This window comes from Phacochoerus africanus, chromosome 8, assembly GCF_016906955.1.
Source record: "Phacochoerus africanus isolate WHEZ1 chromosome 8, ROS_Pafr_v1, whole genome shotgun sequence".
Taxonomy (NCBI): domain Eukaryota; kingdom Metazoa; phylum Chordata; class Mammalia; order Artiodactyla; family Suidae; genus Phacochoerus; species Phacochoerus africanus.
The window spans coordinates 105776281-105791037 of NC_062551.1; the positions used below are offsets into that span (position 1 = coordinate 105776281).

Genomic DNA, 14757 nt, shown 5'->3' on the forward strand with positions numbered 1-14757 from the left:
CTCCATATGCTGTGGGAGCGGCCCAAGAAATGGTAAAAAGGCCAAAAAAAAAAAAAAAAAAAGAGAGAGAAAATTAAGATAGCACAAAAACCATCAGAAAAATTAAACCTAAAAAGGACAAAGGATGTATTCAATGAGAGGACTCTTGAAAGATATTTACAAGGTAAAAGGAATAAAAAAGTGTTATGTATTTGCAAACAAACATATGAATCATAAAATATTTAAACTGTGTTTCCCTGATAGTAAAAAATTTCTTACTAGGTTAACCATGGAAAAGATGAATAATCCTAAAATCCATATATTTCCCACTTGATCATATAAAATTATGTTACTATCAGTCCCTTTGAAATTTATTCTCCCCTGTTTCCTGCCTGTCTCTTTCTGCTCTAGTTCTAGATTCAATTTCTGATCTCTTATGCCTTTCTTACTTTTTCAACCATTAAGAACCACTAAACTGAAATTTAAGTATTAAAATTTCAAAATGGTTCTAGTATACAACGGCTCAAAAGAAACTAATGTATAATCTAATTTCACTTTAACCTGCAGCTCCCAAGTGAGGCTTCTGTCACAATTTTTTGGTTCTACTATGTATTGCAACCTATAAAAGTCAAATGTAATTTTCTCACAAAACAAAACAATCTGAAAGAGGAAAAGACTGTCAAAAAGGAAAACTTCTGGTTAGAAAACAAAAAATACCTCTTCATCCAATTCTTTCATTATCTTGTCTAGCTTTATGTTTGAAGTTCTGTAAAAACAAAAGCAATATAGATTAGAAATATGTTTATCTTTTATTGCCGGGGTGAAACACCGTATCACTTACTTTTCCATTTCGCTAAAATTTCTTAACTTTTTTTTTGTGCTGTGGATCCCTTTGGCAGTCTGGCAAAGCCTATGGCTTTTTCTCAGAATATTTTAAAAGCATAAAATAAAATACAAAGGATGAAAAGAAACCAAAATATTGAAATACAATCATAAACTAAAAAAAAAGTATGATTGGAGTTCCCGTTGTGACGCAGCGGTTAACGAATCTGACTAGGAACCATGAGGTTGCAGGTTTGATCCCTGCCCTTGCTCAGTGGGTTAAGGATCTGGCGTTGCCGTGAGCTGTGGTGTAGGTTGCAGACGCGGCTCGGATCCTGCGTTGCTGTGGCTCTGGTGTAGGCTGGCAGCTACAGCTCCAATAAGACCCCTAGCCTGGGAACCTCCATATGCCGCGGAAGCAGCCCAAGAAATGGCAAAAAGACAAAAAAAAAAGTGATTCACAATATATGTGTTTTATTAATTATTAAATCACAAGACCTAGCGGCAGTAATTTCAAAGTAGTACTGAGCATAAATGGTACTTAGAGATAACTAACAAGGACATTATAAGAAAATACTTGTGATTTCTACTGGTAATAAAAAAGTCGCAGCTACTGCTAGTAAGTGTGGATTATTGACTATTTTATTAATTAAATAAAACACTGAATTTCAGTTAAAAATTACAGAAAAGATTTACTTTTCTTGCCCAAGTTTAAGGCTCTTGAACTCCATCCACGGATGCTTTAGAAGTCAATGGATTCTAGGTTAAGGATCCTTGAATTCCCTCATGCAATACTTGCTACTAAACAAAGATTAGCCATTTAATATAAGATTAAGTACATGAAGGAAAAAGTAGCATATATAAAGCAGTTTATCACTTAGCAACTTGGGCAAAAATTTGAGAAACACTGAAAGTGTGTTATTCCATCACAATTCATTTCTCCTTCTGCCATATAACCCAACCCACAATACCAATCTGCTTCTCCTCTATTATCCCTAAGGAAAGGACATAACCTGGGATCTTCCATTCGTCTTCCTCCCTCCTTATTCTTATTTATTTGGATAAATGCTGCCTAATTAATCAGAGCCCCCCTTTTATTGCCACACCTGTAGCCTGCAGAAGTCCCTGGGCCGGGGATAGAATCTGAGCCACAGGAGTGACAACACTGGATCCTTAACCCACTGAGCCTTCAGGAAGCTAACAGAGGTCTTTCTTAAAAGCAATAGCTTTGATTCGCTTTTTTACTTTCAAGTTTAATAAATGTTAATGTCTTTTCATCACCCTTAGGATAAATCCCAAATTTCTTAGCTTTTCAAAGACAGTCTTCTTAGATTTAGACTCTGTTGATCTTCCCAGCATCATCTCAGATTACTCCCCAACCACACACACACACATTTTTAAATGATTATTGGCCAGTTGGCCATTCTTTTTTGGGAGGGGCCCCACTCAAAGCATTCAGAAGTGTCCCGGCTGGGGGTTGAACTTGCACCTCAGCAGCAACCCCAGCTGCCACAGAGACAATGGGTGATCCTTAACCTGCTGCACCACAGTGGGAACTCCAACTCCAAACCCTTTCTTTCTTTTTTTTTTTTTTGGCCTCTCCCTTGGCCTGTAGATGTTCCTGGGTGAGGGACTGAATTTATACCACAGGTGCACAATGCTAGAGCTTTAACCCGCTATGCCACGAGGGAACTTGACTTTGGTTATTCTTATTTCTTCCTTACATTGGTCCCTAACACCACCACTGCCACATTTGGCATTTGTCTTTCAATTTTAATTACAAAACCAGCTCAACAGTTATATAATAATATCTACCCATTTCTTCTCCTTATTTCTGTTTGATATTTAGAAATTCTTTCCAAATCCTGGGCTCAGGTATAATTATTTCCTTATATTAAAGAGCTTTTCCTTAAAAAGTTTGTATTATATGCTTAATATAATCTGTAAATATGCTTATTTAATCTGTAAGAAAGCATAGTCAGTGAGAATTTTACTTGTTTGCTCTTCCCTTGTCACAAACACAGTTTTTCCCTTTCCTTATTTTGGATACTTAACCTCTGTGTTACCTATTTTTTATTTATTCAATACTACCCACCAACAATATAATTATAAAACTTTATTACTTGTAATTAATAAGTAACTCACAGCATTATGCTAGGTTTTAAAAAATTATCTTACTCTTTCCATATTTTCATAAATATACAGGCTCTTTTTAAATTCAGACTGTGGCAAAAAAATTCTGAAACAAATACTACTCTAGAGAATCTCAGTGGAAATTAAAGAGTGTCTACATCAAAAATTTAGAGTTTTTTTTTCTTTTTTTTTGTCTTTTTTTTTTTTTTTTTTTAGTTATTTCTTGGGCCACTCCCACGGCATATGGAGGTTCCCAGGCTAGGGGTCGAATCGGAGCTGTAGCCTACGCCAGAGCCACAGCAACACGGGATCCGAGCCGCGTCTGCAACCTACACCACAGCTCATGGCAACGCCGGATCGTTAACCCACTGAGCAAGGGCAGGGACCGAACCCGCAACCTCATGGTTCCTAGTCGGATTCGTTAACCACTGCGCCACGACGGGAACTCCAAAAATTTAGAGAATTTTTTAATCTTCAACAACATTTACATTTTTAGACAATACCTTATTTAATGTAAACTAATTTGCCCTTTCTAACAGATAATTAAAATGGGAGAGAAAATAAATAAATCAGGCCCTACGTGAATATTCTTCACTGAATGTATATCAGTAGCAACCTTCATATCTCTGCCTTACTTCCATCTACTTTCAAGGGCTTATAGAGTGCAAGCTTTAAAATAAGCATTTGCTATACAACTTTTAATGTGAAAAACAAAGTATATTCTCACCTGCACTTCTGCTCCATTTCATCTTTTAATTGCATTTCATTATGCAGCTGTTCTTCCAACTTATAAATTGTTTTTTGCAAATTTTCCTGCTTTAATTAAAAACAAAACAAAACTCATTCTACTAGGAATATTCATACAGAATTTAAAAATATCAAGTTTATGTTACCATTTTACACTTGTTTACAAGGAAATTATCTGGCCCAATCTTACCATTTTCCTTTCTATCTGAAATTTTTATTATTAGTTGAACAGGCATTTTTTCCCCAGCACCTACTAGTATGTCAGGCACTGTAGCAGGCATTAGTAATAAAAAATTTAAACAAATTTGGTTCTGGAAGTTCCTGTTGTGGCTCAGTGATAATGAACTTGACTAATATCCATGAAGAAGTGGGTTCAATCCCTGGCCCCACTCATTGGGTTAAGGATCTGGTGCTGTTGTGGCTGTAGTGTAGGCCAGCAGATGCTGCTCCACTTTGACCCCTAGCCTGGGAACTTGCATATGCTGCGGGAACGGCCCTAAAAAGCAAAAAAAAAAAAAAAAGAAAGGTCCCTGTTCTCATAAGGCTAATAGTAGTTAAGTAGTGGGGCACAGGGGACTACGAGGGTGAAAAGAATCCATAAAAACTCCAATACATATACACAAAATATTACAATATCATGTGTTAAGTAATGATACATTTATATATAAGGTGTACTTGAAGGAGAAAAGAGGTCATATCTGATTTTGCCAGGAAAATGTAATGTTTTAGATGAGACCTACAAGAGGTATTTACCAAGCAGAGAAATGAAAGAAGTACATTTTAGCTAGAACAAATGAGTCCAAAAGTAGAGATAAAGAAAATATGACATATTTGGAAAATGGGAAGAAATCAAGAATAGGCAGAGCATAGAACATAATAGGAAGAATGAATCACATAAAATCTGAAAATGTGACAGGGATTATGATCCTTGCTTGTATGCAAAAAAGTAGTTGGGTACTTTAACCTAACAGCACTTAAAAAAGGGAAATGACAGGAGTTCCCGTCGTGGCTCAGTGGTTAACGAATCCGATTAGGGACCATGATGTTGCGGGTTCAATCCCTGGCCTTACTCAGTGGGTTAAAGATCCGGCATTGCCGTGAGCTGTGGTGTAGGTCGCAGACACGGCTTGGATCCCGTGTTGCTGTGGCTCTGCCATAGGCCTGCGGCTACAGCTCCGATTAGACCGCTAGCCTGGGAACCTCCATATGCCCCAAGAGTGGCCCTAGAAATGGCCAAAAGTCAAAAAAAAAAAAAAAAAAGGAAATGACAGGAGTTCCCTGGTGGCTCAGCAGGTTAAGGACCTGGTGTTGTCACTGTTATGGCTTGGGCCATTGTGGTGGTGTGGGATCCCTGGCCCTGAAACTTCTGCACATGGCAGTTGTGGGGGAAAAAAAAGAAAGAAGGAAAAAGAAAAGAAAAAATAAAATGGAAGGGAAATGACAGAGTATTATTAGCATTTTAGAAACACCACTTCAGTAACAATGAGGTGAACAGATTAGGAAGTTCCCACTGTGGCTCAGCAGTAACGAATCCGACTAGTATCCATGAGGATGTGGGTTTGATCCCTGGCCCTGCTCAATGGGTTAAGGGTCGGCACTGCCGTGAGCTGTGATGTAGGTTGCAGACGCAGCTCGGATTCCAGAGTTGCTGTGGTGCAGGCTAGCAGCTACAGATCCAACTCAACCCCTTGCTTGGGAACTTCCATATGCTGTGGTTGCAGTCCTAAAAAAGAAAAGAAAAAAAAAAGGTGAAAAGATTAAGAGAGCAGAGAAATTCTAGACAAGCAACCAATTAATAAGCTATTGAGACAATTCAGGCAAAAGCAGTACATAGGTACAACAGAAGGCAGAAGCTGTAGGAATAAACAACTGTCAGATAGAATGCAGAATTTATAACCCAGCAACTTGTTAGAAATAACAGAGTAGCGTTACAAAAGAAAGGTGACAGAAAAAGAACTGATGGAGAGGGGATGGAGAGAGAAGTGTGAGTTTAGCTCTGGCCTAGCTTGAGGTGTCTGAAAGACGTGCAGGAAGAGAAGAGTTCAGGTGTGGAGCTCAGAGGAACAAGCTGGACATGCATGAGATTAACTACAGAAAATGAGCAGAGAGCCAAGATCAGAACTACCCTGAGACATATTTAATAATTGAAGTGGGGCTAGGGTGGGGGTGAAAGGAGAAGGAGAGGAGATCCTGCAAAGAAGACTGAAAATAAAATCCAGAGAAAGGAAGAGAAAAAAAAAAAAAGGGAAATAATAAGAACATGAAAGTTCTCAAAGTTCCAAGGAGGAAGGACTAGTCAGTGTCAAATACACCAAAAAAGAAAAAATAAGATATGAAATGAAAAATATTCATATCTGGGAGTTCCCGTCGTGGCGCAGTGGTTAACGAATCCGACTAGGAACCATGAGGTTGCGGGTTCGGTCCCTGCCCTTGCTCAGTGGGTTAACGATCCGGCGTTGCCGTGAGCTGTGGTGTAGGTTGCAGATGTGGCTCGGATTCCGCGTTGCTGTGGCTCTGGCATAGGCTGGTGGCTACGGCTCCGATTCGACCCCTAGCCTGGGAACCTCCATATGCCACGGGAGCGGCCCAAGAAATAGCAAAAAGACCAAAAAAAAAAAGTTAAAAAAAAAAAACTCATATCTGGCAATTACAAAGTTGTTCATCAGCACCTCTGCTAAAAGGTTTTCAGGAAAGAGTTGAAAATTAAACTAGTTGACTTTTGTTCTAAGTTAACAGAAATAGTAGGTTCACAAATGTTTTCTTCTTTCCTTGCGATCTTACCAGAGTAAAAGATAAAAGCCATTGATAGAACCTTATGACAATCACTATTGCACAAGGGCAACCCAAAGAAAACACGATTCCACTTAATTATTTTTTAAGTCCTAATATACTTCCGATCTTACAGCTAAGTAATACAGTGAGAGCAGGTGACAGCAGCTCCTTATTGTTACCTTCTCTAGATCAAATGTGCTGTTAATTTTAAAGATTTCTTAGCCCCTATTATCTATATAACTTGACAATTAGCTCTACAGGGATGAGAATTTTAAAAAGAAAAATGGCCCTGACAGTTAACAGGTATTCACATAGTTCATTCCCCCTTCTCTCACTTTCCCTTCCCATCACATGTTCTCTTACACTTAAGAGTAACTATATGAAAGACAAAAAGAAGAATTCTATCAGTTTTTAAAAGTGATTGCTGCTGGAGTTCCCATCGTGATGCAGTGGAAACAAATCTGACTAAGGACCACGAGGTTGCGGGTTCGATCCCTGGCCTTGCTCAGTGGGTTAAGGATCCAGCATTGCTGTGGCTATGATGTAGACTTGCAATTGTAGCTCCAATTTGACCCCTAGGCTGGGAACCTCCATATGATGCAGGTTCAGCCCTGAAAAGCAAAAGAAAAAAAAAGTGATTGCTGCCTACTCCTAGTCTCAGAAACCTGTAGGCCTCAGCACACAAAGAGTTCAAAGAATGCTCTAAGGATGGCCAGATAATTATTTTTGGCATATTTGAAAGAAATCCTGGTTAAAAGAACCTTTTCAAATTTAAGCATGTAAAAAATTTTTTAATACTCTGTTTCATGAACATGAGCTATACAGACAATAAAAAGGACTCATGTTTCTAGTACTTACTTCCTACAGGAATTCACTTTTCAGTGGTCAATGAGATGATGCTCACTGCCCTGGGTATTCTCCATCTGCCTCCTCTCCCTTCCAGTCTTGAAGATCCAACCTCCACCCTTTTTTGCCTTGAAATCTATAGACTGCATTATCTGGGTTCCCTTGTCCTATGAATTTAAGGTTGGTTTCAGCCTACAGGGGACACTACCCAGAAATCAGTTGGGAGAAATGAAATATCCATCCTCCTCACACTCTTCTTGCCTTACTGTGGCTCTGGCAGTTTTCTGTGTTCTACGTTCTATGGTTGTCTTTCATAATTCTATACATTCTTTCTGAGCTGTGGTAACAAGACTTGACTCTCCTTGCCCTTGCAGACTAGAGGCAATGGCTTCTCATTGTTGTCAATCAACAAGCGCTTTAGCATCCTTTATTTATTGCTCACCTTGATCCTGCTCATTGCAGGAAGGGTAACAGTCCCTTCATTAAACTCTCTTCATTTAGTGAATGAAGAAACAAAATGTGATACATACGTATTACAGAAATGAAATTCTGATACGTGCCACAACATGCGTGAGCCCTGAGGACATTATGTTAAATAAAATAAGCCAGTCACAAAAAGTCAAATATTGCATGATTTCACTTATGGGAAGTACTTGGAACAGTCAATTCATAAAAGACAGAAAGCAGGATAGCAGTTACTAGGGGCTGGAAGGAGAGTGCAATGCAGAGTTTAATAGGTGCTAATATTTTAGTCTGGGATGAAGAAAAAGTTCTGGAGACGATGCTAGTGACGACTGCACAACAATGTGAGGGTATTTAATGTCATTGAACTGTATACCTAAAATGAATAAAATGGTAAAATTTTATGCTGTGTAAATTTTATCACACACAAAAAAAACTTTTTAAAATTTTTTGAGTGTGCTGTTTCCCAGTCAAGACCCTTACTGATTGGTTTATCAATGTATCGTTTACCAACCATCTCCACATACAATATCCCATTTGATATTCAAGCAAGAAATAAAACTGGAAAAGAGACAGCAGGTAAACAGTGCTATAAAAATTTAAATCATTAATTACATACTCAGAAGCAACACATGTTTACTTCGTATCATGCACACAAAATGCATTATCTACAAAACAAAAAAATAACAACAAGAAAATACTTACCAAGCTTTTATCCACATTGGAACTAGTTCTGTTATCGTTAGGATTTGCTGCAGATAAGTATCTGGGAGGAAAAAATTTTTAAAAGAAAACAAAAAAACAACTTCTTTAATATCCAGTAACAACCAGTAACAAATACTATATGCCTATTTTCTGTTCAGTATTGTACTTGCTCTGCTTTTAAGAACTGAGTGCAGGTTCATAATTCTTGCTTTTTTTTTTTTCAGGGCCATACCCATGGCATGTGGAGGTTCCCAGGCTAGGGGTCAAATCAGAGCTACAACTGCTGGCCTATGCCACAGCCACAGCCACACAGGATTTGAGCCACATCTGCCACCTACACCACAGCTCATGGCAATGCGGTATAGGTCACAGATGAGACTTATAGGTCACAGATGAGGCTCGCTCGGATCTGGCGTTGCTGTGGCTCTGGCATAGGCCGGCAGCTGTGGCTCCCATTCGACCCCTAGCCTGGGAACCTCCATATGCCACAGGTGCTGCCCTAAAAAGAAAAAAAAAAAAAAACAAAGGAAGGGTAGCTGTAATAACTTCAATTTAATCATTATTCCAAGAAATTCAAATATCTAATACTATTCTGATGGAGTATAATTTGATTAGAAGCACACTTTTTTTTTTTTTTTAGGGCCACACCCGTGGCTAGGGGTCAAATTGGAGCTACAGCTTTTTGCCTACACTACAGCCACAGCAACAGAGGATCCGAGCCGCATCTGCAACCTACACTACAGATCACAGCAACGCTGGATCCTTAACCCATTGAGCGAGGCCAGGGATTGAACCCGCAGCCTCATGGTTACTAGTCAGATTCGTTTCTGCTGTGCCAGAAGTACACATTTTAAAATGAATTTTTATCAAGTATATTTAACCCATCCAGTTAATGCTGCCATATAGTTCACTTTATATATTGCTATAGCATTTTGTTCAGATTTCTATCATGTAGGATATGCCAACCTACTATTTCTATCATGTGGTATTGTAAAATTTATCTATTTCCTCACTAGGACATAAGTATTTCAAGAGAAGGTATCTTATTAATTATTCTCCCTGCACCTTGATGCCGAGTATATACTTGACAAAGAGTAGGTTGTCAAACATGTCTGCTGAATGAATGAACGCCCAGCAACAAAAATAATATTAAATGTTTAACTTATATCTCAAGTCCTTTAGCTCATATTAAATGAAAATAATAGCTAACACTGAGTGCCTACTCTATGCAAAGCATTTTTCTAATTGTTTTACTGTGTTTTGATTTACCGAACCCTTACAATAACCTGCAGACATATTATTACTACCACCATCATTCTTCTTTTTGAGGAAATGAAGACATAAAAGGTGAAAGTTATTTGCCCAGTGTCACAGGGTATGACATGATGTAAAATAAACGATGGTGAAATCATTTAGTAGTCTGAGGGAGGAACTGCTTAATTTTTGAACAATTAAAAATTACAGGACTTTTGTAACATCAATATAGTGATGATAATGCTAAAAAATTTTGTTGTTCCAAAATGTGTTATAAAATCAGAATTCTTTGGATAACATAATTAACCAAAATATCAGTATTAACAGAATCTTTTGATCTATTAATTATTGTAACTTGAAGATATGTATGGTATCATTCAGCAAAGAATTTCTGAAAAACAATATCCTGACCATGGATGAGTATGAAAGAAATTAATATGAAATACTGGAAATACCATGCATTGTTGAAAAGTGGCATATTAATATATCGCTTTATATACCACTAAAGCTACTTTAAATGATCTTAAAGTGATTCTTAGCTATCCCTAAGAAAATATTATGACTACAACAAAATCAATATCTACTCCGAAAATCAATATTTAGCGTACTTACCTACGATTGCTATAATATGTAAATCCTACAAAAGGTAGTTGATTGCCAACAAAAGCTTTAGGTATAGGGAATGTTTCTTCATCTCCTTTATCTTCTTCCAAGTCATCAAAGTTACTTGTGTCAATGTCACTACTTAAATCAGGTACAACTGGTGCCACAGCTGAAAAACAGAAACAAAATTAGTAGTTCACTTCAAATTTAATACAAAGTGAGTCAATGATTCCATTAAAGCTACTAACGATTTCCCATATACAAATAACTTATAAACCACAAATTCAAAATGGGTTGAATCCTATTACAGTAAGCTTTACTAGAATTATTAACCAATGGGTATTGATCATTAATTACATAATTCTGTGAACTGATTATCTTCAAAGTCACCTATAATCATCATTTATACTTCAAGGTTAATTTGAATATTATAAGTCAAGCATGATTAAAAGATATGCAAAGGCAGTCAGGACTACAGAAAAGACTTTTCAGAAACTATGTAGCATAACAAACTGTACTCAAAGTTGATTAGTTTCAAAACAAGTATTTTGTCTGTTAAGGTCTCTACAGCAACTTAGAAATCAAAGTTACTTTTTAACAATCCTGGGTATAATAATTTGTTAATGAAATATTTCTACTCATCTAAATGATCAGTATTTCCCTACCCCCCAACTCAGTATCTCTATAAGATTAAGTCACAAAGAGCAAAGTATTTTTTTTAATTGAAATATAGTTGATTTACAATATTGTGTTAGCTTCTGGTGTACAGCAAAGTGGCTCAGTTATATATTTTTTTTCTCAGAGTCTTTTCCATTATAGGTTACTACAAGATACTGAATAAAGTATTTCGAATTATATTTTACCTTCCCTGAATTCAGTGATTAAGAGACAACTCAGTGAAGTATTTATGAAATGGCTGTTTGGAAAAGACAGCGGGGATACAAAACCTGAGCACAGAACCTTGTTTGGGAGCAAGACCCATATATACTTAATAATATAAAACTGTATGTGGCAATGCAAATCTTTATGACACTGAAGAAAATACCATATGAAACCATTACTCCTAATATCCCCTAATATCCCCTTTTGGAGCTTAACTATGCCACACAAAGTACATCTAAAAACAAATTTCAGGAAAAATATTTTTAGTTTAAAGATACAGGAGTATAATAAAAGTCACTGAAATCTTATCATTAACATATTCAGTAATTATCTTAGACACAGCCATCTCATTTTCCCTTAGAGAAAAAGATGAAGAACAAAATAACTGACCAAAAATAACTGACCTGGTTTTACAATCTTAACTTCTTATATAAAACAATCATTTTCTATTGATTGCCTATTCCAGGCAAGAAATAATTATTGTTATACATTTCAAATACAGTGAAATAGCAGATGAATTTGGGAATGAAACAATACATTTAAACAAAAGAAGCTGTAATACTAACAGTGAATGAGAAAAGTTTCCTTAAAGACCAAGAAAATTGCCTGACTAGACAGTTCTAGTTTCCCAATATTAATTGCCTAATTTATAATTTGTAAAACGAGGGTTAAAAAAGAGTTGTCCCTCCTTACGAAGTACATGGTTTTGGCATAAATTTTACTTTTAAACGGTGGTTCACAATCAGGGACAATTTTGGCCCTTGGGGGATATCTAGCAATGTCTGGGTACATTTTTGGTTGTCAAAATTGGAGGAGGCATGCTACTGACATCTGGTGGGTAGAGACCAGAGATGCTGCTTAACATCCTACAATGTTCTGGACAACCCACGCCAGAAATATTTCTCTGGTCTAGTGTTGAGGCTGAGAAAACCTGCTTTAAACTTAAAAATCTGATTTAGATTTTTAAAAGGAAGCAGAGCAAGTTTTGGTGAATTTTCTTTTGCTGTTTCAGGTGGATCTAGTCTCTTCATAGATGACATACCATTTCAGAGGAGTTTTAAAATGAGACAAATACTGGAGTTCCTTTGTGGCTCAGTGGCAACGAATCCAACTAGTATCCAAGAGGATTTGGGTTTGATCCCTAGCCTTGCTCAGTGGGTGAAGGATCTGGCATTATCATGAGCTGCAGTGTAGTTCACAGATGTGGCCTGGATCTGGTACTGCTGTGGCTGTGGTGTAGGCTGGCAGCTGTAGCTCTGATAGAATCCCTAGCCTGTAAACTTCCATATGCTGCAAGTGCAGCCCTAAAAAAAAAAAAAAAAAGAGAGAGAAATACTGAGATATAAATATGAGAAATCCTGGGAGAATTATAAATGTAATTATTTCTGATTCCTAATTAAGATGTTAAGACTTTACATAATACCTTATAATCATGCCAGAACTAATACGAAGATAAAACGAAGGATAAAGATAGCTTTACTGAATTATCAATATACAGTATTCCATTTTTTAAAAATTTACCTTTTAATAAGTAACTGGTAATAAAGGAATCATGTTTCATAAAAAAGAATCCAGCTGATTCAGCTGATGTTACCAAAAATGGTAGAGTGGGAGCTCTAAGAAGCTGCCCTTACACTGAAGTAACAAACCATTAAATCTGCAAAACTATCAAAACAACCTATTTTTTTTTAAATTCAGAAATCTAAGAAAAAACTTATAATAAGCAATGAAATGTTTAACGAGGTAAGAGGCTGCTAATTTTGGCATTTAAGGAGCTGTCATTAACTGCTGAGATAATGGAGAGGGGACATAAATGAGCACACATAAAGAACACAGACTTTAAAAAATAATTCAAAAAGTTACTAAACAGGAGTTCCCGTCGTGGCGCAGTGGTTAACGAATCCGACTAGGAACCATGAGGTTGCGGGTTCGGTCCCTGGCCTTGCTCAGTGGGTTAACGATCCGGCGTTGCCGTGAGCTGTGGTGTAGGTTGCAGATGTGGCTCGGATCCCGCGTTGCTGTGGCTCTGGCGTAGGCCGGTGGCTCCAGCTCCAATTCAACCCCTAGCCTGGGAACCTCCATATGCCGTGGGAGCGGCCCGAAAAATAGCAATAACAACAACAACAACAACAACAAAAGACAAAAGACAAAAAAAGTTACTAAACAAATGGATGGCTGGGGACTACAAATCAGCAACAACAGCAAATCCTACAAGGATGGAATACTGATTCCAGAGCTACAACATTTGGAGTTCTCTGGTGGCCTAGTGGTTAAGGATCTGGCGTTATCACTGGCATGGGTTCAATCCCTGGCCCAGGAACCTCCACATTCCGTGGAAAAAAGCAAACTAAGACAAAACCCAAAAAAGAGTTACAACATTATAGTCTCCAATATACAACAAAAAATTAGAAATCATGTAAAGAAACAGGAAAAGAATGGCCTATTTACAAGGAATAAAGAAAACAACAGAAAACCTCACTGGGAAAACAAGACTTTGGATTTACTAAACAAAGCCTTTAAATACATGTCTTAAATATGCTCTGAGAGCTAAAGGAAACAAAGAACTAAAGGAAACCAGGGCATGATACCTTAACAAATAGAATATATCAATAAAAAGATAGGAAAACAAATCAAATGTGAACTCTGGCACTGGAATGTACAAAAGCTGAAACTAAAAATGCACTAGAAAGGTTCAACAACAGATTTGAGCAAAAGAACCAGTGAACTTAAAAGATAGGACAGCTGAAATTGTCAAATGTGCCAAACAGAAAGAAGTAAATGGGGCCTAAGGGATTTCTGGGATACCATAAAGCTGACACACATGCACGCGCATACATGTGCACGCACGCGCTCGCTCTCTCTCGCTCTCTCTCGCTCTCTCTCTCTCTCTCTCTCTCTCTCTCTCTCGGAGTCCCAGGAAAGGAGAGAAAGGGGCAGAAATAATATTTAAAGAAATAATGGCTGGAGCTCCTTTGTGGTGCAGCAGGTTAAGAATTGGGCATTTCACTGCAGCAGTAGGGTTGCTGCTGTGGCATGGAACTTTCACATCCTGTGGGCACAGTGGGAAGAAGGAATGGAGGAAGGAAGGGAGGGAGGAAGTGTGAAAATGAGCCAAATCTACTGGAATATATAAATCTACACATCCAAGAAGCTCAATGAACTCCACGTAAGAACCCAGATCCACACCAAGACAAATTATAATAAACTTTCAAAAGACAAAGACAGAGAGACTATTAAAAGCAACAAGAGAGAAGCAACTCATAACATATAAGCGATTCTCAGTAAAATTAACAGCCAATTTCTAAGCAGAAACCTTAAAGGCCATAAGGTAGTGGAATAACAGTTAAAGTGTTGAAAGAAAACAACTTTCAACTAAGAATTCTATATCCGGAAAAATTATTCTTCCAAAATGAAGGAGAAATTAAGAGATATCCAGATAAAGAAAAGCTGAGTGTTTGCTGCTAATAAACTCGTCCTACAAGAATGTTTTAAAGGGAGTCTTCCAGGTTGAAATGAAAGGATACCAGACACTATTTTAAAGCCTTACAATCA

General features: G+C 37.5%; 1 protein-coding gene across 2 annotated transcripts in view; it reads right to left on the reverse strand.

Moving 5' to 3' along the window:
- The window catches only part of ROCK1 (Rho associated coiled-coil containing protein kinase 1), a 147982-nt gene that overhangs the window by 64717 nt on the left and 68508 nt on the right, over positions 1–14757 (reverse strand). For both annotated transcript variants that reach the window (XM_047793875.1, XM_047793876.1), the window contains exons 10-13: positions 10333–10492; positions 8467–8527; positions 3662–3750; positions 697–745 (exon numbers count right to left, since the gene is read on the reverse strand). In XM_047793875.1, coding sequence (XP_047649831.1) covers positions 697–745; positions 3662–3750; positions 8467–8527; positions 10333–10492 — 359 coding nt within the window. The remainder of the gene's footprint in view (positions 1–696; positions 746–3661; positions 3751–8466; positions 8528–10332; positions 10493–14757) is intronic.